The sequence below is a fragment of the Eutrigla gurnardus genome (genome assembly GCF_963514095.1).
Source record: "Eutrigla gurnardus genome assembly, chromosome: 14".
In the NCBI taxonomy this organism is placed as follows: domain Eukaryota; kingdom Metazoa; phylum Chordata; class Actinopteri; order Perciformes; family Triglidae; genus Eutrigla; species Eutrigla gurnardus.
Genome location: NC_139937.1, coordinates 3,196,378 through 3,222,794, shown reverse-complemented (window position 1 = coordinate 3,222,794; position 26,417 = coordinate 3,196,378). Strand labels below are relative to the sequence as shown.

Below are 26,417 nucleotides of genomic sequence, written 5' to 3'. Positions count from 1 at the left end.
ATCGCCTGGGCACCGTGGAGAAAAAGTTCACGCGCAAAACTTCGGTCCGGGATTTTTTGTTAAACTCACTTAAAATACCTTTATACATATATAATAAAAACAGGGCGTATAATGTGAACTTCAACAAGCGGCGATGTAACGATAAGTGAGTGTAAGGGGGCACCTTTCTTTCTTAGGGTTTATTTTTCGTGTGAGTGAGCGTTCATACTTGTCGACGGTCCCTGGTACCAACGTCACACGCTAGCAACCGCTCTGATGCTAGGAGGGGGGAGGGAGAGAACGAGAGGAGAGGAGACACCGGCATTGGACGTGAAAAGCCATCCAGCCGTCGGACGGGAGAGACGCAACAAGAAACACAGAAGCCAGCGAGAGTAATAAGTAGTAAAAACCTCGGTTAGTGGACGGCGAGGCTGAGAGACACCCGAGAGACACAGCAAGTGTAAAGTGTTGGATGTTTACCCGAATCTAACGGCAGGTTAGCCTCGTATCAATTTGCAATTAAATAGGAATCAAGAGTGGGCTAAAGTGGTACTAACTCGCTAGCTGCGTCCACTTTTACAGTCTGTGACATTTCAGTGGGGTCGGTGACAAGTCTGTTTTTTTGGACCCACCTGCGAGGACGCCGACGTTACTCTGCCAACTCCAGACCGGGAACACCGGGGGTTTTGTGAAAAAGCGACCGAGCCTCTAGTATCTGTTCGCCGAGGAGGAGGAGGAGGAGGAGGAGGAGGAAGGAGGAGGAGGAGAGGAGAGTAGGGCAGGCACAAAGAGCGGAGAGTACCCAGAGAGAGAGGGGAGGAAGGAGGACGGGACCGAGAGAGCGCTGAGGACAACAACGGGGACCCGAACCGAGAGCATCCCTCATTCATTCCTGATCTGCCCACAAGCATCACCTGAACACGGTAGGAGCCTTGACGGATGTAGCCTGTATATTTCCCCGTGTTGTTTTTGTTCTGATGTATGTGCGTGCGTGCGCGCGCGCGAGCGTATGCGTGCGTGTATGTGTACATTGAGGGGGATCGGACAAAGAGCCAGGGAGCCCCATGACATCCTTGTGTACGCTGTAACCTACAGCTGGCTAAACAAAGAAACCGCTCTATTGCAATGATTTACCCCCATCACGCTGTTTCCTCTCTGTTTTTATTTGTAGGCAACCTGAACGCTGTTTTACACCAAAAGGTAATAAAACTTACAGACATATATATATATATATATATATACAATTATAATGATATACAATTGGGAGGGGGAAATTCCCATTATTCTTTTTTGATTGGCTAATTAACATTTGCATAATTGTTTTACCAGAAGCTACTGGAGCCCTTTGTCATCAGGCTGGGCAATAAATACTCACATTTTATCATGCAAATAATTTTTACATTTATTTATATGATTGGGGCACGCATTTGATAGCCTAAAAGCATACTGAAAAAAAGACATTCCATTAAGAATTTATGATGATATTTTTTTGTATTTTTTCTTTTTTAAATCTCAATACAAATAACACTATAAACAAATGTAATAAATTACATATAAACATAAGCCCCAGAGGGAATATTACAAATTGTGATATCCGAGTTTTAAAGTCTATAAAGTGCATTCATTATGGATTCATTATTTTATACAACAGACATACCTTAATTCACAAATTAATATGCAATGAAAAATATTTTTTGGATTATTATTGTGACAATTTTTGTATTCCTGTCCATTTCTCCGGCTGTGACCCAAGGACTCATCCAGCATCGGTTGCTCCGCTCCAGGGATACCTGCTCCTGATCTGTTTGCCCCTCAGCCCCTGCAGTACCCGGTCCTCGTCTCCACTGTCCTGATGAAGGAGGCTGACGCCATCAAGCTGTTCGTGGGGCAGATTCCCCGGAATCTGGAAGAAAAGGACCTCAAGCCTATCTTCGAGCAGTTTGGCAAGATCTATGAGCTAACTGTGATTAAGGACAAATACACTGGCATGCACAAAGGTATGTCTTGCTATTAAAACACAGCCTTAACATAGATCGAATAAACCAGATAGATAGACCGATAGACAGATAGATGTGAGACGTGTGACAGAAAGGCAGATATATGGGTGGATCTTCCTGCGCTGAGTCACATGTCGCCATGGAAACTGTCACACCTCCTCTCGTCTCCATCTCCTGTTAACGCTGCAGCGTGAGCTCATGAAGACCGGGACGCCAAGTCGGTTACTACACATACGCTGTAAATCAAAGACACGCACTACAAGAATACTATATTAAGGTGTCATATAATATATGGCATATAGAGTTGGGAGACTCCTAATTATGTTAATGATTGGAGGGCTTTAAATAAAGGCCCCCTCTCACAATAGATTGGTTATAAATGGTAGCAAACACACACACACACACACACACACACACACACACACACAATGACTTGGGGTTCTGTGCGTTATGAACCAGATTAGTCTGTATGCTCCAATCAGTGTAATGGGCCCGTAAGCCTGGGTGACACAGGGGAAAGAATCTGTTGTTTTGAGAATCCCCACGGCCACAGTAAGCCCCTCTTAAAAGCAATGAGATGGACCATAAGATGTGTGTGTGTGTGTGTGTGTGTGTGTGTGTGTGTGTGTGTGTGTGTGTGTGTGTGCGTGTGTGCGTTATTATGTTGAGTCATTCTCAATTCTCCAGATGTATGTCTGTGTGTGTACATGCTGTGTGAATGTTTTCCCATCCTAATCATCAACTCTTCTCTCCTTTACTCTGAATCTCCATTAGTGTGTCTGACATGTCGCCAGAATGCTAACCTGCTGCTAATCTTGTTGTCTTAGTGCTGGTGACAGGTGTAGTAAACAGCTCTGGCCAGCCAGCTCTGCTACCTACCCCTCCCTCACACACACAGACACAGGTACAGCACATAGGAGAACAGAGGGAGTGTATTTGGAGTGATCGTGAGGCATGCATAGTGGTTGGTTTAGGGCAGGAACCTGACTGTGCCCAGCCTGTAAGGCCCCGTTAGCCCCACACACAAGTCTGGTGGTGCTGTCATGTGTGCTGACTCGTGCCGTGCCGTGCCGTGGAGTGTCCTTCTCTGCACTAGAGTGCATCATCATGGTGTTGTCCAGTTTAGTAACAGTGCATGAATATATATATATGTATATATATATATTTATTTAATTGTCTCGCAGTGAGTCTAGTGATCAATCAGAACAGGGGACAAGTACTCAGAGAAGGCATCAGAAAAGGTGACTTTTAAATGATTTAGATGATGTCGCTGTGTGTGTTTTCTTAGGGGGTGAGACACAGAGATAGAGGACGACAAATATTAGAGCTACTCACTGACTCTTTCTACCTTTACTCCTTCCCCTTCTTCCCCCCCGACCCTCCCTCTCTTTCTGACAGGATGTGCGTTTCTGACGTACTGTGCGAGAGAGTCGGCGCTGAAAGCGCAGAGCGCTCTACACGAGCAGAAAACGCTACCAGGGGTAAGTGCACATCCCAAACACACACACACACACATCCCCAAACAGTACACACTTATGCAACAATACACACAAGCATTCACATACACTCATATCGCAAGAGCCCCCTCCCCCCACCTACATGCACAGACATATACACACACACACGCGCGTGGCATCAGATCAGTGTGTGCGCATGCTGTCGGAGGTTCAGCTCCCATTAGTAACACTGTGACATAACTCAGCCAGCAGGCGTCTTGCTGTGAAGGACAAATACTCCCTCTCACCGGAGACACGTAGGGTACCCCGTTAGCATAATCATCTCCATTTCTCTATCTCTCCCTGTCTCTCCATCTCTGTGTCGGCCTCTCCGTTGGCCTCCGGTGATAGCTCCTGCCTAGAGAGTGTGTGTAATTAATGTGGCCATTCCCCTTTGTCTCGTCCCAGTCTCCCTCGGTCTCTCTTGTTGAGGGATCGTGTGCTGCGGCTGTGGAGGGGTAGGACACTGTTCATTATGGATGGGCCGCTGTGCGAGATCTGTGTCTGTCTCGTAGGCTGTACCTCTCCGTCACTCCCTCTCTCTTTTTTTCCCTCTCTGACCTGGTTTCCGCTGCAGTTGAAACCGATTTTACGGCGACTGTTTTGGAACATTTCGCAAATTCTTTCGTCCTATTCTTTCGACCGAATGTAGTGTACGCTGCTACCCGGCCAAGAGAGACTGCTGTTAAAGTAGGACATTTTGTAGAGATGACATTTTCCTATCTAAAACTCTGATTCACAGCAGTCATAGCAGAATAGTGAATGTACCATCGCCATCTCTGAGCCGTCTTATTATTGTCAGCCTGCCACTAATCGGAGTTTCAGTTCCTCCACCTTCCTTCAAGCCGGGGTGCTGATAAGATCTCTTTGAGAAAACGGTTGGAGGAGAGCCTGAAGAGAAGGCTGTGGGGGAGGGGAACTGTTCTGACACATACTCTCCACATACATACATTCATACATACTAATCGTGTATGCTTTTCCATGCCGCGAGGAAAGTCTCCTCACACGTACAAACACAGCATGTTAATAATGACATTAATCCAATTAGGGCCCGCTAAGGAGCCTGACCTCTCAGCGAAAATCACCTCTCCACTGTCTGCCGTGTCTGGTTCCTCCCTCTCGTGCTGCCCTTTGTCCTTTGACTCATCCCTCTAACTCCCTCCGCTGGGTTTTACTTTATCCTTTCCCCGTTTATGACATTAATAACCAGCTTGTCACAGAGGAGCGGATAGTTGCGATGAAATCCCCCAGACTTGAGAGTTATGATGAATATTCTGGATACACAGGAAACATTTGCAGGGAGGATACTCATTAGCGGTGCAGATTTACTGAAGAGCCAGCACGAAACACATCAGAAACACCACAACACTGAGGAAGACGTGCTGAATCAAGGGTGTGGCTGTCGCGTGCTTCAATAAGTTTGGGCTGTCGATGGATATTTCCGCATGTGACTTTTCCTCGATTGAGATGTATATGAAACAGATGTTCTGTCTTCAGAGTAACGTCCTGTGTAGAATATGAGGAATGAATTGATGGAGGCCATATTTATCTGAGTTCAGTGAATTGGTTGATGAAAGACAGTAAATAGAAGATGTATGTACACAGTTTTTCTTTCTACTCATTCCAACATCTCCTCTGCTATGTTGACTACTGCTTGTTTTTTTGAAGGATAAATGAAAATCTAGTTTCTACAATTGCAAAGCATTATTTTGGTGGCTGTTTTTTAGCTGGAAGGCCTCCCGTACACCCTCTAAAGGTTTAGCTCTGCTATCACTTTCCGCTACCTGTCTATAACCCTTTCTCTATCCGCCTCCCTGCCTGTCTATTGCCTTCTTTGACAGGATTTAGAAATTACTTCAGACGATTTCTCTCTCACTTTCACACATCCTGCTGTTGTCCTTTTTTTTTCTCTCCCAAAGAATTGCTTTTTCATCTCGTCCTTATTCCTCTTTTTATTTTCCCTTTTCATTTAATCTCCCCCCCCCCTCAAATCCCCTCTGTCCTCTGTTCAACTCCTCCCCTCACGCCCCCCAGTTTCTTTGCACCAGTAGAATAGTAGAATGTTACAGAACGTTCTCTTCACCACCCCCAACCCTTTCATCGCCCGCTCCTTTCCCTCTCTAAAATCTCTCCATGGTATCCCTCTTTCATCCCTGCATTTCCCTTCCTGCTGTCTTTTACTCGTTTTTTCCCCCTCACTGCACGCTCACGCTTCCTCCTCGGATTCTCATTTCATAGTCATTTATGGTAACCCTGCTTCTAAGTCCTCCTCTCCACGTCAATCCCTCCCTCTCTCTCTTTCTCTCTCTCTCTCTCTCTCTCTCTCTCTCCAGCACCCCCCCCCCCCCCCCCCCCAGTTCCTCTACCCCTCGTCTCATTTCCCCTCCTCTTGATTAGTTGACCCTTTTGACCGTTTCACACCCGTCTCCTCCCCCTTCTCCCCATCTTCCCCGGCTCCACTTGTTAAGCTGCATGATTAGTTTCTCACAAACTCATTTTCGTAGTCGGATCGTGGGCTCACCGTGGGGGGTGGGGTGGGTGCGAGGCGTGTGTGCGTGTGTGCCTGTGCGCGTACATGGTAGTCATGAATCTTTGGATTGCTCTTAATTGCGGATGCCGGTGGAACGTCAGGCACCTCATGCAACTTTAATAGAGCGGTAGAATCACACACACTCCAACAGATGTGTTTTTTCTCACACCGTGGCCAAGCAATTAATGGTTTTGTGACAAGTCCAACGCTACCGAGTGCTCTTGCTGCTTCTGTCTGTCACTCACTGATGGGATTTAACGCTGATTTAACGGTTCCAACCAGCCAGTAGAGGAATGAAAGGAAGGAGACAAACAGCGAGAGAAACTATACCTCACATGTCCCCCACTAGCTTCGGCAGAGGCAGTCGACTGTAAGATTGGAAAATGAGGGAAAAGATAGAGGGATTGTGAGCGTGAGAGAAAGAGAGAGAGAGAGAGAGAGATGAACAGATGGCCTTATCAGAGTGTCCTGCGCCTTGTGTTTAATTTGGACACAGAGCGGGAACGAGAAGCACAGAGGGAGCACGAGACGAGGGAGGGAGTTACATTATATTAGTCACAGTGGCAGAAATGTAACAGTGGAACCACTCGCAAGTCCCACTGCAACACACAGATGTGCTGGTGTATGAGATGTGGTACAGAGATTCCCCCTGGGATGCATCCACGCAAAAAAGCTCATGTTTAGCTGTCACTTATCAGTGCTCATTTGCACTTGAAAATTGAATTTCCCGTTCGCATTTGCATGCTGCGGTTGCACCACATGGAAAATAATGAGGAAAATATTCAGCGAGGTAAAGATATACTCTTATAAATGTAATCTTTGGTTTCACCTCGTGGATGCTTGAACATGACTAATATTGCTAAGTGAGGGAACAGGAAAAATAGGCAAGTAAACAATATAAATCATCATCAACAGACATTAAGCAGTTGTGTCCATGTTGATTTACATCCGAGACGTAGGAATACACTTTTGTCTTTTTAGTACAGAGGGTTGGTGGCAGTAGGCCAGCAGCGTGTGTCCAAGGTCAGAGGTCAGGGCACAGCCTGTCCTCAACAAATGTAGGGTGGCTGGTCTCAGAGCTGAAAAAAACAAACAAATAAAGAACTGTGATAAGGGGATGATGAAGTGAAACTTCGTTAAAGAATCTACATTTTGACTTGTCTTGGGTATTTATCACGCCTTTGGATTACTCATTATTACATCATAACTAGTTTGACATGCTGTTTTTTTAATAACTTAACAGCAGTAGTAAAATATGTCGGCCACTTAAAAATGATTTCAAGTTTGTACATCGTTGACCATTTGTCTATAATTTAGAAAAAGGGAACCACTATATTTTGAACTCCTGATAACATTTACAGTAATTGTTGATACCAAACCATTCTTGCTTCATCCTCCATCCTTCCTCCCTCTCTCTACGGCCACACTTCACTGCCGGCCTGTTTAGATTTTAACCTCACGTCTCCTCCCCCTCTCTATCTGTCTCTCTATCTCTCCCAAGCCAACTGCCGCTGTATTTCCTCCCTTATCTTTTCCTTTTGTTCTCTGTCGTTGATATCTCTCTCTCCATTTAATCTGCACTCTCTTCTCTCTGCACGTTTATCACTGACTTTATCTTTGTTCTACTTCAAACACAAGTGTTCCTACATACACACACATGCACACGCTCGCACACATCTGTTTGGTCACGCTGGCATCCACAGATCTCAGTGTAGGTGAAATTAAAGTGTGATAAGCAGCTTACCAGGTGTGTGTTGTCATGCTTCACTGCTCTCCAGGCAGCACTCTGCTCCCGCTTCTTTGATTAGAGTCAAACCAAAGCCTCTCTCACACACACACACACACACACACACACACACACACACACACACACACACACACTCACACACACACACAAATTGTACTTCCTATGACACACTTGATGCCTAATGAATTATTTAAAAGGCAGAAGAAGCGCCCCAGAATAAGTAGTTAACGACTGATACAGCAGAAAATCGATACACACATGAAAAATATAATAAAAGTTTGTAGTAGTGATATTGATTAAATGCATATGGTATGACAGCGTTCCTCAGTCGATAAATTGGAATAGTTCCAGGGTTACTGCTGGATCATGCATACATGACTTGAGCTGTTTGTATTTTATTGAGCCCGGCCTGAAGGGAGAGAGACAGTAAATCTGTTATTTATTTCCCCGGGGCTCAAAATATATTCATTTATGTGCACAGTATGGACTCAGCTGGGTACTTTCAAGGTGCAGCAGCTCAGTAGTGATGTCGGCGCTGCTGCTTTACAGTTAGCGGTGCATTGTTTCATTCTTAAAGAAAAGCCCAATAGGTCGAAAAATGAAAATTCGGCTCGCAAATTCAAATGAGCTTGAACCCTTTTGTACGTGCAGAGTGTTAATAGAATGAAAGGGAACTCTTTTCAGGAGTCCATGGTCCGGCCCTTGTACTTGATGTTTACCAGATCCACTCAGTACATGTATTATGTGCATGTTTGTGTGTTCTGAGTGTGTTTCCATGTGGAATATAAGATGCCTGGCAGGCAGCCACCCTATGGGGCAAAGCTATGATGAGCAATTATCCACTAGGGCGACTTTGTAGGCTAATTTAGCATATTTATGTGGTCAGCAGCACTGTTTACTATTCCCCTTCACTGCTTACTGCTGCACTTTCAATTCAGAACAGACCCCAGCTCCCTCTCTCTCTCCCTCTCTCTCGCTCTCGCTCTTTCTCTTTCATTTCCTCTCCGTCTCTTCCCTCTCTGCCATCCCTCTACCTCTATCTCTCCCCGCCTGATGGGGTTTGTGATGTGTATCGCTCCCCCTCCCCCATGCTGTTTCTCTATTTTTATCCTCACTGTGTGTGGGATGGGAAGGGAGTAGAGGGACAGGTGTAGAAAAAACGTGTCTGTGTGTGTGTGTGTGTGTGTGTGTGTGTGTGTGTGTGTGTGTGTGTGTGTGTGTGTGTGTGTGTGTGTGTGTGTGTGTGTGTGTGTGTGTGTGTCTGTGTGTGTTTGTAAGAAGTGAGAAAGAGGAGGAGCCCAAGAGATTGAACAGAGGGAGTATGCAGAGCAGTGGGGGGTTTGTATGGGCCAGTGTACCGCTTAAACCAAGGGGGATATAGCTTATTTGTTTAAAACAAAAGTCTTTACGGACTTGTGATGTATGTGTGCACTTTTATGGGTGTGTGCATTTATGCATGTAACATGGACAGAGAAAGAGCGCCTGCCTCATATTTCACCACAAAATTGAGAGGGAATCTAATCATAGCCTCATAAAAGCCTGACCCTGGAGAGTGCCTGCCTCTCTAAGGCCACACACACACACACACACACACACACACACACACACACACACACACACACACACACACACACACACACACACACACAGGAACATTTGTATCCTGGCCAGTTTGATTATGTTTGTGTGGACACATGATTACCAGGTTACGTGACTGTTCACTGCCAAGTGTCTCTCAGATGCTGAGCCCTAAAGTAGCCCAAAGTTGAGTTGAGTCCATATCACACACCATCTGTTTTGGAAATCCAGCCAGCTACAAAAATCTGCAGGGCCTACTTTCCACAGCCACAGATTGAAAAGAACTGTTTAGATGCAATTATCTGTCATCATTATTGCATCTGCTGCTGTATGTGCTGCTTTGTTCCTGCAACTTAAAGCTGGCTTCCAACCCGGAGTGAAGCACAGCACGTGGCAGCTGTGTGCCCGCTTAAACCCTGGATTCACACATGGTTTACCGTAAGATGCACATTTAAGGTGATAAATATAGGCATTAAAGCATGTCCAGTAGTAAAATAATTTGACTTGTTATTGTAAGCACACAAGGATATGTCTTTCCTTTATGTATTTGGGTTTTTTAAAGGATTATCAGGGATGGAAACCAAGTTCCAGAAAGCAGAGTCTGCCAAAAAATCACTTAAATGTAGCAAGCTTAACAGATGCCCAGATCTTGGGTCGGGCTTTGATCATTGAGTAACGTCACTGACTTCCAGTGCCAGACCATATAGCAACTCTTTACATCAGTTTCTGTAACATTCACCCTTTCCATTTCCTGTTCCAAGCACAGATCATTGCGTAAAAAAATCCTCTGAAATATACATATACAAAAAGTCAAGGATGATTTTGCCTGCCTCGTTGTCTCAGCATGCAATATTTATATATCTGTACTAAGCTGGACGTATGGCGCAGGGCCAATACAATGGGGGTGAACGAGTGTGTGAATTTGTGTAAATGGAAAGGGGGGGTTAAGAGCAGTGGAGGAGGTGCCACGAAGAGGTCTGGCATGAATAGGGGTGTATAGACAGGGAGGGGGTAGGGTGAGACAGGGGAGGAGCAGAGGAGGTCGGGTTAGAGAGAAGGAGGAAACAAGACAAAAGTTTGCCATAATGAGTGTGGAGGAAGGGGCAGGCGGGTGGTGTGTGGAAGAAAAGGGCTGCTCTGGTGGTGGAGGAGTGGGAGGGAGTCAGGGCGCACTTCTGTCAGTTTAAACAGAGACATCTGTCAGAGGGGGCCACTGCTGTTTGTCTGCATGTGTGTGTGTGTGTGTATGTGTGTGTGTGTGTGTGTGTGTGTGTGTGTGTGTGTGTGTGTGTGTGTGTGTGTGTGTGTGTGTGTATGTGTGTTAGTTGTAGTTGCACCTGGGGTGTGACCTCGGCTCTGAGGTCTGCTCTCTAACCACACTCCATCCTGCTGTCTCTATAATAGCCTTCTCACACTGACCACAGACCAGAGCTGAAACATTATATAGACCAAATACACTATTGTAGAATCACCGCGCTTCACAATGCTCCCTCCGACAACAGCAGATAGGAGAATGGGATAACAGGGCTTGTGTGGCGCTGTCACCTTTTGTCTGTTAATGAGCAATTTAAGCTGCACACAAAGGATTTGCTTTTAAGGTTTGTATACTCATGAACACTTTGAGATATTGAATGCCTCAGTATTGTGGATGCTGCTTTGATTTTCTGCGTATTGGTTTATTGTATTTCAAGGTTTCTAGGTGAGGTTTATAACAATTAAATAAGATGTGGATTTAGAACTTCCAATTGGTAAGCCAGACATTTAGGTATATTCACACTCAGGCCTGTGTATTGAGTGCATTCATTCAATCTGAATGCTCCAAAAATATCTTGATAGAAAATATCACAAAAACGTCAAATCATATGGAGTTAATAGAAAACAGCAGAAGGGGCAAGTTAAACATTTCTCTTAAGACTGTCTTGGAGCTGATCAGCCAAATATCTGTCATCTAACCGGAGTTTTAAATGTTGAGTTTGCCTGATGAGTTGTTCCCTAATTAAATAGAAACAAGTAGGAAACATTATTCATATTTTTCCTTTTGGTTAAGCCTTCATAAGAACATACAAGTACTTTGCATATTTGGCTTGTCTACATTTTACGGGAGCCCGCCTAACGCTGTAACTATCCGAGCATCCAGAAATGTGTCACTGGCGCTGTGTTGAATTAAATCTCAGCGAATATGAGATTTTTGCAATCATGAATTTGTATGGCTTTGAGCAGCCTTTTTAATTCACCGGCTCATTTCCCAAAGGACTTACATTCCCCAAAATAGAAAGAAGGTCCAAGTGCATAGGTCTAACAGTTATCCGCTATAGTGCTGTTGGATTATGCTGGACTAAATCCAAAGGATCAAATTTCAGTGAGTGCTCCACTGCATGCATGCAGAATGTTCTCATTGAGGTTTGACGAAAAAAACAGCATAAAATTATAGGGATCAACAGGGTAGTTAGTTCTGCGTTATGCACGGTTTGATACCATTACTATGGAGAGTGATAAAGGCAGACAGAGAGGTGAATATGTTGGTAATCCATGTAGAGAGGTGGATGAAGGGTTAACAGTCAGATGAAGTATTGAGTGGAAGAGAAGGAGGACAGATTTCTCAGGTGTGAAGAATGGAATGAGAGAGACAGAGGAAGGAGGGATGAGAGCAGGGGGGATGGGCCGCTCAGGAGCCTGTATTATGGTTGCACCCCCCCCCCACCCCCATGTTGCTAGGCAACGGCGCTGAGCGAGATGCCAGGTTGCTTGGTAACCTGGGGGATGCAAAGCCTGACGTGGTGCAAAAGAGAGAGGTGGAGTGGAGCTGGACCGCTCCGCCTTCCCGCTCACTCGCTCCGTTTCTTGCATCTCAGTGTTTCCACCCAGCTGTGAATGAGAGCCGTGAACTCGCTGTCATCGGGGAGTCCGGTGCACGCTGCGATACCCCGCCAGCTCTACTGGAATATAAACACACTGCAGCACACAGATGAGACATGCAATAGAGCTGATATGTAGATAAATCCCTGATGGTTCTGCTCTATATCATTATAGATATCGCTCTGTCTTTTACTGGGTTACAGTATACAACTTTGAGATAGGGCTGCAGTGATTTTTGTTATCGGGATTTTTAATTGCTTGATTTAAGTTCCCAGAACCCAATTTGGTTTGTCCCACTGAGAGCCCAGGTCCAGTTCTGCTTAAAATTACATCTTCAATGATGAATTGATTGTCAGAATAGTTGATTTAGATTAGATGACGATGTTAAAATTGTAGAACTTACCAGAGCATTCCAGCTGAATGAAGGGAAAAGAAATGACCCTGCTGGCATAAACCATCCGTACCATACTTAAGATTATTGTTCGTCAAACATGTGAAAACACCAGCAGTTATCATCATCAAGTTATTTTATCAGAAACGTTGATATTTTATTTTGTAGATGGAGCAGAAACAATAACTTCTCATATCTGTTCTACATGATTTTGCTCAGATCAACATGCAGGCTTTTAAGGAATCCAAGCAGCTGTTTTGTGTAGTTCAAAATCAAAGCAGAATTATGTCAAACATTAATGTAGTTTTAATAATATTTTTTAAGAGTGACAAATATGGGCTGAACAGTACTGCTATTTAGCTCAATATTAATTTTGCCAAATCAATATAAGAGTTCACTATACTCATGATAACGAGTTTGCAGGCCTGCAAGGCATGTTACAGCAATCATGAGGAAGAAATAAGAGAGAGAGGAGTGACACGAAAGGAGGAAGTGAATGACATGAGTAGGCGAGAGAGAGAGAGAGAGAGAGAGAGAGAGAGAGAGAGAGAGAGAGAGAGAAAAGCAGTGATGCCCATGTCATCAGGCAGGGTATGGAGGGATTATTGAGTTGAAAGTGGAAAGAGGGGAATTGAGGATGGGGGAAGAGGAAGAGGGAGGAAATAATGCTAGATCGTGGAGAAGGGATAAAAATAGTTTTCCTTTCTTGTGCACTCTGGAGAATGGACATCTGAAATTGTGTGGATGGAGTGTTCCAGGGGGAGAGTGAAGGGGGAAGGGTGTGTGAGTGTGTGTGTGTGTGTGTGTGTGTGTGTGCGCGTGAGGATGACAGATATGGAGAGTGTTTGTGTGTCTCCACACACACACACACACAGACACACACACACACACACACACACACACACACACACACACACTGTCATGTGGTGTACTGTAATCAGTATTATGTTTCTGTTTGCAGGGACATTTGTGGAGAATTGCTGAAATAATAACATTGATTCAACACTGCTTTAATCCATGTTCCAAACAATGCATACACACACACACACACACACACATTTACATGCGCATGCTACCCTCATGATGTGGCACGATGGTTTGTTCCACTGATTTTGCGTACGTGGGGGAGGGGGGTAGAATACGATTTGATTGGATAATCCAAGGATTTAATATCCCCTAATCCTGGCACAATCCTCTCTGCGTTACTGCGGGGAGTAAGATTAACTGTATGTTTGTAGGATGTTTGTTTCTGTGTGCACTAAAGGGCGGGTGCTCTGGGTGTGGGGAAAAGCGTAGTGTATACAGCGTGTGTGTGTGTGTGCATATGTGAATATGTACTGTGTGTGTATTTGTTGTGGCACCACAGCATGCAAATAGAGCCGTGTTTGCATGCAGGCTCGGTCATGCGTGTGGCGGCGGACGTGCCTCCACTGAGTGGGACTGGTCATGCAAGCTCACACACAATCATATATCACACATCTCGCCCCCATGCATCGCCGCGCCGCCGCCGCTCACATACAAATTTCCTTTCCTCGGAGATACAGTGCTTTGTATTCAGCAGGACAGATCTAAACCTCGCTACAGTACGGGGCGAGCTCCTTGTGCGTTGGCGTGCTTGCAGATGGTTACTGTGAATTAGGTCCTAATTGGAACGTGAGTAATTAGGGGGTGATTTTACTTGAAAGGAACGTGTGGCTGTCCGTGTGTGTTGGATTAAAGGAAGACTGGAGTACAGTGTGACTGACTAGCAGGAACTGTACTTTATTTGCATTTTTCTCTCAGGCTTAAGGGAATTTTAATTGCTCTACTACAATATAGATTCAGTTCTCTCACCTCTTCCCTCCCCTTCTCTTGCTCAGAGCCAAATCACACTCATGTCTTCCCTCTGGATCCTGCTCTACATTATTCTCATAAATCCTCTGTCCTGTGCATTTTCTCTCTCTAATACAGTTTTACTCAATGGTGACTCCCTGGTTACATTAACTCAAAGAGCCATAATATGGGTTGGAACAGATGTTGAGGATAGTATGAAGCCAGCAAAGCACTCTTCAGCACACATTCTTTGTTTACCTGAAGAGCACAGCAGTCGCCCTTGGCAACCAGCATCCTTGTTTACCTACCCAGTGTGCCGTCATATGATTGCCATGACAACGAGCTGGTTGCCATGCCAATTTTCCGATGCCATTGTGTTGTGTTTGTAGCAGCAGCGTTCACCTTTCTCACCTGCTGTCTGGTTTTCAGTTTATCTGGCTTTTTCTCCATCTCCGTTGGTTCTCCCTCTCATCCTCCATTACGTGGTTGCTTTGATTCATCAAAAGGTCAAACACACACACATGCTCAGGAGCAGGTTGATAAGCCTTGATTGATAAGCTGTTAGTTGGTTCTCGTTTTTTCTACAGTCACAAGGATGAGCTTGAATAGGGCTAATGAAGGAAGTAATGGAAGAGGTGATGGATGGATAGAAGGACAGAGAAAGGGTTAGTGGACACAAATCTTGCCACAATCAGCCTGCTCTACAACACAGGCCGAAATCAATGAACAAGACGGGACTGATCGATGAGTTGATAGTACAAGATGGATTGCAGTGTGGATGGATAGTAATAGCACCAGGACTCGGATATGATGGGTGGAAGGATTTATGGTCGGATGGATGGACGGATGGATGGATGGATGCATGGATGGATGGATGGATGGATGGATGGATGGATGGATTGATGGATGGATGGATAGATGGATGGATGGATGGATGGACGGATAGATGGATGGATGGATGGATGGACGGACGGATGGACAGATGGATGGATAAATGGATGGATGGATGGATGGATGGATGGATGGATAAATGGATGGATGGATGGATGGATGGATGGATGGATGGATGGATGGATGGATGGGTGGATGGATGGATTGATGGATGGATGGATGGATGGATGGATGGATGGATGGATGGATGGATTGATGGATGGATGGATGGATGATGGATGGATGGATGGATGGATGGATGGATGGATGGATTGATGGATGGATGGATGGATGGATGGATGGATGGATGGATGGATTGATGGATGGATGGATGGATGGATGGATGGATGGATGGATGGATGGATGGATTGATGGATTGATGGATGGATGGATGGATGGATGGATGGATGGATGGATGGATGGATGGATGGATGGATGGATTGATGGATTGATGGATGGATGGATGGATGGATGGATGGATGGATGGATGGATGGATGGATGGGTGGATGGAAGGATGGATTGATGGATAGATGGACAGATGGATGGATGGATGGATGGATGGATGGATGGATGGATGGGTGGATAGATGGACAGATGACTGGTTTGAATCCAAGGTCACTGAGTGTTTATGTGAACCTGAGTCCAGATGTGTTTGCATCTGTGTGGGTTTGTGTGTCTGACTGTGTGTGATGGTCTTGCCTTAGATCAATAGCATTGTGGTGACAGCTAAGAGCTGATTAATCAAATGTATGGATCTGTCTCCCTCTGCTCTGCCCTCTCCTCAATTACCAGCTTCATTACATTGCCTTAACACCCCACTGGGACCTCTCTCCAGTCTTCCTCCTCATCCCCTCCCCTCCACCCTCCTCCTCCTCCTCCTCTGTCCCTACCCGTCCCCTCATCTCATCCTCTGTTCTTCCCTCTGAGTTTTAATCCTCCCTGTCATCCATGCAGAATGCATCTAATTCAACCACTGTTGCTACAAATCACTTTTTGACTGGCAATGAGACAAGGCATTAATCAGTACATTTTACACTTTGCTACAGCTGACTGAGGAACTTTAAATCCGAGCCTGTCTGATAAGGATGTGTATTCAAAAAAGTAAGATGGTTGTGTTGATTTGGCTTTGCAGCATTTCAAAGCTCTGATTGGAAAATAGGAGCATCTACCGCACAAGCTTTCGTTTTTTCTCCTTTCTTTTTGGCTTTGCTGTGAGTATCAGTGTCACTCCCTTCTTCCAACCTCTCTTCCTCTTGATCCTTCCGTTTTTCTTCCTTTCTACCTTCCTTGTGCTTCTTTCCTCTTTTCAACGCCATCATTCTGCAGCCCTTCTCCTCCCCCACCACATCCCTCTGGCATTAACACTCTGTCTCATTGCCTCAGTGCTATGACTAAGCACTGTGTGTGTGTGCGTGTGTGTGTGTGCGTGTGTGTGCGCGTGTGTGTGTGCGTGTGCATTTCTGTGTGTGAGCCCGTGAGTTTGTCGTTAGAATATGCATGGAAATGCCATTCAGAGCATGTGTATGCTCGCACGCGTTGCATTAGCACTCAAGGCGATGGATCTAGTCGTGACAACCTTTAGACGGAGCGAGTCACGACTGAATCACACCCTACTCCTCCCCTCCTCCCCTTCTTTCTCTTTCTATTCTTTTTGAATCATCCTCTCAGGGGCAGCTTTGCTTTTATCCTCCCACTCACTCTCCATCTCCCCACGTCACTCCTCATGTAATGCTTTTTTCCCCAGGTTTTCCATTCACTCCCTGGCCTCCTCTTGGCCTCCACCTGCCCTTTCAGCCGGTCGAAGTCAGTCGGGGTCCCCCAGGCCTGAATCTCGATCCCCATCCTTTTATTTTTAGCTAACTGCGCCTGTTCACTTCACACACTTCTCACCCCCCCCCCCCCCTCCCCATCCACCCCACCCTCTTCTCTCTATCTCAATCTACTCTTGTCCCTCATCTAATCCGTAGTTCTTCTGTAATCCAGATCAGCTGGCCTGCATTCTTAATCTCGTCACTTCTCAATCCCCCCTCCGTTCTGTGTGTGTTTGTATGTGTTTCTGTGTGTGTGTGTGTGTGTGAGCGAGAGAGAGAGAGAGAGCGAAATCATAGATGGTAATGTTGTGTTTTGACGCAGAAACAGAGCAGCTACGGAGTTCACACACCTGTCACCAGTTGTTGTGACTAAACACACACACACACACACACACACACACACACACACCGTCATTACCATCATCAGTGCTGTAATAAAATGTTTAACATTTTGTTCAAAAGCCTCTGAACAAAATTAGTCAACATAATTGATAATTGTGCCAAATTTCACTATTTCTTTATTGTTTTAAAATCTATTTATTGCAGGTGAGTAATTCAGATTGTATACATTTTTTATTTACTGTACCAGTGGTACCAGTGAACTGTGTGGTGTTAATGTCATCTACTAGTTACTCACTTCACTTGCCTCTTTGTTGGATTTCAGAATAAATACCTGAAATATATAATGAAATAACCATTAAGTGTCACGAGACTGCTAAGTGGTCTCAGTCCTGAAGACTTGTCCTGCGATAAGACAAATGGAGAGTGACTTGTTTATGTTGACCATCTGTGTTGACCCGTCTTGTTTGTCCTGCAGATGAATCGGCCAATCCAGGTGAAACCCGCTGACAGCGAGGGCAGAGGAGGTGAGACAAGCGCCTATTCATAGTTACACACACACACATTTCAGTGTGACAGAGAGACGGTACGTTGGATCAGATAGAAAGTAGTCAACAGGGTGCCAGATACACTCACATATACACACAGACACACATTCAAATCAGATTATTTCCACTCCCCTCTCGTTACCCATCGCTGTAGTCAACACTGCTCCCTGGTGGACAGAAACTGTAGCTTCCATTTCTATCAACTCTCCTTCTGTCGTCAGATCAACGTAGGTGTGAATAGTTATGGGGAAATAAAGTTGAGTCCTTATCTCTTCCTTTGCTTTTTTCCACATTATTGGTCTCTCAGAGGACAGGAAGTTGTTCGTGGGCATGCTGGGAAAGCAACAGAGTGATGAGGACGTCAGACGACTTTTTGATCCCTTTGGCAGCATAGATGAGTGTACTGTGTTGAGAGGACCAGACGGCACCAGCAAAGGTAAAACACATACAGGACGTATGCTTATCTAATGCAATTACATACAGTCTGTGTGCTGTAATTGACTTTGTTTTGTTTCAGGGTGCGCTTTTGTAAAATTCCAAGGACACGCTGAAGCCCAGGCTGCCATCAACAGCTTGCATGGAAGCCGCACAATGCCTGTAAGTTGCATGATTGAAAACACACAAATACAACATACACACAGAAAGCGATCACACACGGCCTTCCAAAGACATGTGTGTGAGTCACAAGGGGCCGTTTAAATTTTCCGTAGGTAATAATGTAAGTAATGTAATCATCCGTCTTCTTTGGCGCTGTCCTGGGCATCATCAGCATGCTGGAATAGGCCTGAGCCCCATGTGAATCATAAAAGGATTAAGTGGATAGAGAAAATGAATGAATTAATAAACATGGAGGCCAGTCCCATTAACACATAAAGTACATAACATGTAACATTACTTGGAATTGCAGCTGAAATGTACTCTGTCTCCATCGTCTTCCGCTGCACAGGGAGCGTCGTCTAGTCTGGTGGTGAAGTTTGCCGACACAGAGAAGGAGCGGGGGCTGAGGAGGATGCAGCAGGTGGCCTCCCAGCTCGGCATCTTCAGCCCCATGACCCTCAACTTCCCCGCCTACAATGCCTACACACAGGCCGTCAATGCACAGGCAAGCTGCGCACGGACACACACACTCACTGCACTCGCACACACACGCTAAGTTTGTAAGGGGAGTGCTGTGCTTATGAAAGGATGTAATAAGTTTGAAGAGGCTATCAGTGGTCTAATTGGAGCTAATGTTATTAGCCAGACAACAGAACATACGTCATCTGGCATTAGCTTTCCCGCAACACACAACCATTAACCCACTGACTCGGGACATAATGGCCTTGTAATTAGATCTCTATTCATCTGTTCCTCCATCACTCCCTCTCCCTGCCCCTTCCTCTGCCTTTTCCCCTCTCTTTGTTTCTCCCTCTCTTTTCCCCATATCCATTTAACTGTCCCTTTGTTTTTTCTCTCCCTCGCTTCTTTCCTTCTTTCTCCCTCCCTCCCCTCTTTCTCTCCATCGCCTTCCTCTCTCTCTGTTTCCTTCCCTGTCTACAGCTTGTCCAACAGCAGGCCCTGGTTGCCCAGTCAGCGTACTTGTCTCCTGTGGCAACAGTTGCCGCCGTACAGATGCAGCAGATGGCGGCGCTCAATGCCAACGGAATCATTGCCACACCCATTACACCCCTCACGCCGTCCTCGGGTAGGCTCACACCCACATGCCATGCATACTCAACTTGTATCTGAGCAGACACATGCACAGGAGCTGTACTGCGTATCATATAGTGGGTTGGAGATGTAGTTATCAGCTTTATATTGTTGCACAAGGGTGAGGAGTCCTTTCCCTCAGATTCATTGCTTCAACATTAAAAATAGAAGTTTATAGCACTTGGTAATTAATGTGATAGTGTTCTGCCTATTTAAGATGATTTCATAACTAAGGGATTTTGAAGGTGTAATCATATAGGAAACTCATTATCTGGATTGTGATCTGCATCTGTAGGTACAAACACTCCACCAACCATCGCAGCAACGCCTGTGTCAGCTCTCCCTCCACCACTAGGAGTGAATGGTTACAGCAGTCTGACAGCCACCAATGGACAAGCAACAGAAGCACTGTACACCAATGGCGTTCACGCATATCAAGGTTTTTAAATGATTCTTTTTTTAGTCCTTATATTGGGTTTCCAGCAGGCAGTGCAGTACAATTCAACAATCTAAATCAGTTGATCAAGGTCACTGAAAGAAAAAAAATACATAAACATATAAATAAATAAACAACACACGAGTAAAGAATTCTCTCCAACATGTTTTACTCAGGCAACACTGTTGGAGTGACAGTGGGGCTGTGAAGACAGTCCAGAAGGGGGTCCCAGGTCCTGTGAAAGGCTTGAAGGGATCCTTTTATTGAGAATCTTAATCTTTCTGGCTTTAAGCAAAACAGCCAACAGAGTAGTAAATGTAATGACATGCATTGTCATGGGCTGTTCAAACGTTTTGAAGTCAGTATGTGTGTTGAGTTTATTTGGTGTTTTATTTGTATGAAACACCAAATATATTATAATATAACACAAAATATGAAGGTAATTTAATACAATCGGAGAAGTATGTAGATGTATAGACTATTGACTCATTAAAATAAAGGAAATCTGAGATTTATTTTCGCTTTGCTTGCAATTTTTTTCATTCTCACTTATTTGTCTATTTTTCTGTCTCTCCAGCTCAGAGTCCAGCAGCCCTTGACCCACTACAACAGGCGTATGCAGGCATGCAGCACTACACAGGTTGGTGTAAGTGTACCGACAGGTGAAAATAAATAAAGCTTGTTGAGTGATTCTCTCTCTCTGTGGATCAGGATGGTATATCGAGAGAAGGAAAATGTACGACATTTCCCAATGTAAATGCACCTATATTGCTTTAAACATCACTTCTGGTTCAATAATGAGATATATTTGGGGATGTTAATTAATTACGCATTAACCTTACATACATAATCCACGTTCAATTGTGTAATGGGAAATAAATCCTCATGTGCAGCTCGGCAGGCAGCTCATGCAGTAGATTAAATCAGGATGCATGTAAATAGGGAACAAGGAAGGCCAGGTGTCTGCTTTCAGTTTGACCGCCATCGTCTCAAGGATGGAAGTGTTTCAAGGGCGATTGGTTGAATTAATTTTTTTATGATTTATCTGATTTCAGTGTCACACGAGACATACATTAATGGCTGGTAATACAGCTAATGATACCTTTACACCATCCGAATACATGATTCATACTTACATACATGGTAAATGGGGACTGTAATGTGTGCGTACCAGACACAGACCAACAATGTCACTGTTGTTGTGTCTTGCTCCATTCAAGTGTTACATTTAATAGTTTTCACCTTCAGCGGGAGACGTTTCAGCTCAAACAAAATGATCCTATTGGACACTGCCATGTTGCCACCTGTTGTTTTTACCCAATCAGATTTTGTTACTGTCTCTCCCAATAGCGGCGTATCCTGCTGCCTACGGATTGGTTGGGCAGCCGTTCCCCCAGCAGCCAACACTGGTTGCCCAGCAACACCAGCAGCCCCAGCAACAGCAGCAGAGAGAAGGTGATGTGACTTCCTGTCTGTCTGGGGCCACACCCCTCTCTCCAAGGATGTTATTTAAAGTTGTTTATCACACTGTTGTTACAGCCTGAGATCATTTATCACCCTCTGCTTGTTTGTGTGTTTCAGGTCCGGAGGGCTGTAACATCTTCATTTACCACTTGCCTCAGGAGTTCAGTGACTCTGAGATGCTGCAGATGTTCCTGCCCTTTGGCAATGTCATCTCAGCTAAGGTGTTTGTTGACCGGGCCACCAACCAGAGCAAATGCTTCGGTGAGACATTGATGGGGGAGAAAGAGGGAGGGACAGGGGAGAGCAGGGAGAGGAAAGGACAAGTGAAAAAGACGGGGTGACTTTGTGGTGCGCAAGATATGAGGTTGAGACAAAGGCACGATGTAGAAGAGATCCATTAAAATAACAACTTCTCTTTTTATCTCTCTTCCAGGATTTGTGAGTTTTGACAACCCAGCCAGTGCTCAGGCCGCCATCCAGGCCATGAACGGCTTCCAGATCGGCATGAAAAGACTGAAAGTGCAACTGAAAAGGCCCAAAGATGCCAACCGCCCGTACTGAAACAACAACTGAGAGGAGGAAGAAGAAAATAAAGAGAGGTGAGGTGGTGGTGAGGAAGTGGTGAGTGACAAGACATGAAGAGAAGGGAGGTGTTGTGTGTTGGGGGAGCAGGATGATGAAGTTAGGTTAGAGAGAAAGGAAAAAGTGGTGACAGTAGTGTTAGCTATGACACTGCAATGCTAATTGATAGTTAAAAAAAGAAAATGCTTAACATGAGTATTAGTGAATATACGTTGGGTTACTCTTATGACAACAACTCAGGAAAAGTGAAAATACTAAAATATTGTTTTCCTTTTTATTTTCTTTCACAATCTTATTTATTTTCTTTCCTGCTGTTTTGATCTTTTCCTGAAACGGCAACTTACCTCACCCAAGATTCTTCCGTCCAATCATAATTCATGAGGACCCCATCGCTATGGCAAAGGTTGCCTAGTGACCGATAAAGCCCTGACCCCCCCTTCCTCTCGCATTGTTGTAAGTTGATTGGTTGGCCTGTGTTTGGGTTGCTGTGGCGATTGATTGCCTGTGTTGGTTGCCCTTGGCAATTTTTGTTCTGTCACCTCGAGCAACCAGCCATGCGTTGACCTGCATGTCCTGTTGCTGTAGTGACCACAGACTGTGTTTGGTGCATTGTGACTTTATTTTGTATTGACCTGTGCACATACTGATCAATAACTGTCAATAGCCAGGACTGTACTCAGAATCAATTGATTTAATTGGATATTTGATACACTTAATCATTGATTAGTCATTTGATAAATTCTACAGCAATGCTTGTTATTTTTTTTGCAGCTTTGTTTTTGATCAGTTTCTGTAGTGTTCTGTTTGGTGTCATTATTATTTGAACAAATTGTTTGGCTAATGTGTCTGTGTTACACTGTTAGTGTGTAATGCAGGAGTGAATCATCCTTGTTGTACTGGTGTCTGTAAAGAGGTTTTCCAGAGGTTTCCATAGTGGACTGGTGGAGAAATGTAGAACAGCACTAGACATGTACTGCACATTTTGAAATTATTTTGATGGGGAGGAAAAAAACGAACATGCTAGTATGATCTTATGCAACATACAAGAATGGCAGCAGCACAGTACACAGCAGTTTAAATATGGCTACAAATTGGCCCCCATGCGCCATACAGGTTAGGCTGGAAAATAACCGCAATCTGAGTTGATGACAATATCACACAATTTTGGGCAAGCATGCATTTTGTTGAACTGTACTCTGATAGGCTGCGTTTATCTTCCTGGATTCTGATTTGTTACACTGTTTGATGTGGCACTTCAGTCTTTTGCTCCTTTGTTTCTCTTTCTTGGTCTCTTTTACATCTTATATCACTGCCTCTGTGGTGTTTGCTCCCTCTCCTCTTCACCACTCCCTCTCCTCCTCATCCGGTCCAGTTTCCCCCTCCTACTTGTCCCCCCCCCCTGTCAAATTCTTTATTCGCTTCTCCTCTTCCCAACCTCCTTTTTTCTATCCCTCTAGCTCGTGTTTTGAGGTAAAGGGTATGTGGTCGTTATGGTGGAAAAACAAGTGCCTCTTGCTTATTGGAGAACAGCCTTCAACTATAGGAATTCTGGGAGAAATATAACAAAGAGTGAACAGAGAATATCTGTAGATTTCAGGTAAATTTAATCTTTTCACAAACCCCAACCTTTACCAAAGAGGAGAGAATGTGTAGCTGCTGCGTGTGGACGCACTGTCACATGGCAGCACACGTTATAAATAAAGGATTCAGTTTCTATTTCTAGACAAACTTTTACATAACAAATCCATGTGGATACCTTGCACTATGTTTCCTACAGCCGTCAGATAAAAATGATCACCCAGAATTTCTATACTGCAAATGCCAGAGAGTGATGCATGTCGGTAGTAGTGTTTGCTTGCCAATGATCGAGGCACATGAGTGCAGCACACGCTCATAAGGTCACACACATAAACACATGGAGGTTTACAAAAACACGCTCACACACATACACACACACACTTCCAACCACACAAGGCCACGAATAACGGTTTCTCACTGTATTGAGTTGCATGACCCAGACACTGTGTGTGTATGTGTTAAAGCACCATGATTTATAGCTGTTGAAAGACAGAGCTTTACAACTGTGAATGATGCCTTCTTGTTTTAACACACTGAGATGAAACTGAAACCATGACAAGCTAGGAGCATCCTAGGGTGCAGTTCCCTGCCAGACATACGTACGAAAGCAGTTCAAGTCGTGCCGAGCTTTTTGTTTGACGGGAGGAGCATGTTTGACAAGATGTACAGATCAGACAGAAACATGGAGCTCCAGTGTATTTATAACTTTGCTCTCTAACATATCATCCCTCCTTCTCTGTCCCTCCCTCCTTGTTTATACACCTCTACCCCCCGACTCTCCCTCCCCTCACAGGTGACCTTTCAGAGTCCAGCCGAGGTGGAATCCCAGGGTTCATAGTGCTTTCAGACCGTCTGCTACCTTTGAGCGTCCGGGGAGTGCAGCCACACACACTCACACGAATACACATGCGCTCTCAACACTGAATCTCGGATGGTACAAGGCTGATATACAAATGTACATAACGTGCACAAACACACACACACACACACACACCTGCAGACACTCACAATAAAATACACACAGTTCTCACGAGTCAGTAATCTTACCCATACAGCCAAGACTTGGGTTTGACCACGGTCTGTGGAGTTTGCCAACAGGGTGTTTAGTACAGTTAAGACAACTCAGACCGAGCATGTATGGAAGATACTGATGAAAACGCTGATATATCACTTCAATAGACTTTAACATGTCTATACTATGTCTATTCCATGACAACTATAGAGGGGCTGATGTTTCATAATAAAAAAAAAAGAAAGAAAATACAAAAAAGATGACTAAATGAGTAAGTTAGAGAGACTTTGGAGAAAATCCTAATGACCTGTAAATAATTTAGTTTACAAAGAGCAGCATTTAAAAAACAAGAAAAAATGCAAAAATAATACTACTTTAGATATAACACTGAACAGGACACAGCGACATTATTATTATTATTATTATCATTGTTATTATTATTATTATTATTATTATTACCACTAGTAACATCATCATCCTCATAAAGGGATATTACATTCCAAATTGTAAAATGGGAAATCACTAACCTATTTTAAATTTCTACTTAGATTTTAGGTGAAACTTGGGGGAGGGGGGATTGCACTTTTATTCGGGAGGTTTTAATATCTGAGCTATTTTTTATTTATTTACTAATTTATCAATTATTTTGTTTATTGGGAGAAGGGGTTTGAGTGGGTTGCAATATTTTGATTTTAGAATTTTCTAGAGAAAAACCTTTTGAGGGCCTGTTTCTGTCAGACTCTTGCAATCGAGTAATTATAATGTATGTATTAATTATTACAGCAATTATATTTATTTCTAATTTATTGAATCCTGTTTTTGATCCACTCTCTTTTTAAGTTAAAATAAAAAGTATCATACTAGATGTCCTAATGTGATTTGTTACGTGTGTATGTGATGACATGTGTGAAAGAGAATTTTTTGAATGATTATTTTCGCAAGAATCTTGAATTGAATGATTCAACGCAAACAATAAATGAGCACGCACATACATCTTCTCACCAGAAGGTGGCGTCAGTAGAGAGCATGTGAGCAGAGGATGAGAGACAGTGTTTTCACCCACAATAAACTGATGTGCCAAGTTTGTTATCTCCTCTATTCGTTTAGTTATCTCCTCTATATGTTTATGGGAGGGGGCGACTTATTTATCAGCAGAATTAAATGCTGGATTATTTTTTATCTTTGAGAACATGCCTTCAGTACACTCTCCTCCCTCTGGGATGAGGGTTTTCCTTGCTGAACAGCTGCTTCTAGAGGAGGATCTAAGACTTGTTTCTATTTTTTCGCTCTTACTTTATCGGATATGTTACTTATTTAGTTGCTTTGGACAAGACGTTTGCTAAATGCCCTAAATGTAAATGTAAATTTAACACATTTGTTTTCACTTGATGAGCAGATCTCAGTTAGATATACAAAAAGAGAAAGAACATATGCAAGTGCAACTAATATACAAATGAGCCTGATGACCACATCCTACCATATTTCAGCCCTAAGGAACCCAGTTAAAGAATTAAATCACATAGTCCTGTTGTTCATGTTCATGTTCATGTTCATCACTTGGCCATCAGTGTGAAGCATCTTCATATTTTAAAGATCCAGAACCTTTTTCTTTACCTTGATGAAGGTGTTTTATGAGGCAGT

The 26,417-nt window shown here is 44.1% G+C and overlaps 1 protein-coding gene across 1 annotated transcript; it reads left to right on the top strand.

Moving 5' to 3' along the window:
- Positions 1-737: 737 nt before the first annotated feature.
- celf3b (cugbp, Elav-like family member 3b) lies at positions 738-25,025 on the top strand. Its single transcript, XM_084026174.1, has 16 exons — positions 738-902; positions 1,151-1,179; positions 1,734-1,976; positions 3,375-3,457; positions 17,946-17,994; positions 18,323-18,451; positions 18,533-18,612; positions 18,962-19,117; positions 19,555-19,699; positions 20,000-20,143; positions 20,718-20,780; positions 21,491-21,595; positions 21,722-21,865; positions 22,038-22,203; positions 22,541-22,639; positions 24,558-25,025. The coding sequence occupies exons 3-14, from the start codon at positions 1,832-1,834 to the stop codon at positions 22,163-22,165; spliced, it is 1,371 nt and encodes a 456-aa protein (XP_083882300.1). The 5' UTR covers positions 738-902; positions 1,151-1,179; positions 1,734-1,831; the 3' UTR covers positions 22,166-22,203; positions 22,541-22,639; positions 24,558-25,025.
- The last annotated feature ends 1,392 nt before the right edge of the window (positions 25,026-26,417 follow it).

Excerpts from the sequence above, each read along its gene's own strand:
- celf3b (XM_084026174.1), top strand. The coding sequence starts at position 1,832 with ATGAAGGAGGCTGACGCCATCAAGCTGTTCGTGGGGCAGATTCCCCGG. Across the intron at positions 19,700-19,999 it reads ACCCCTCACGCCGTCCTCGG|GTACAAACACTCCACCAACC; the intron begins GTAGGCTCACAC and ends CTGCATCTGTAG. Across the intron at positions 21,866-22,037 it reads CAACCAGAGCAAATGCTTCG|GATTTGTGAGTTTTGACAAC; the intron begins GTGAGACATTGA and ends TCTCTCTTCCAG.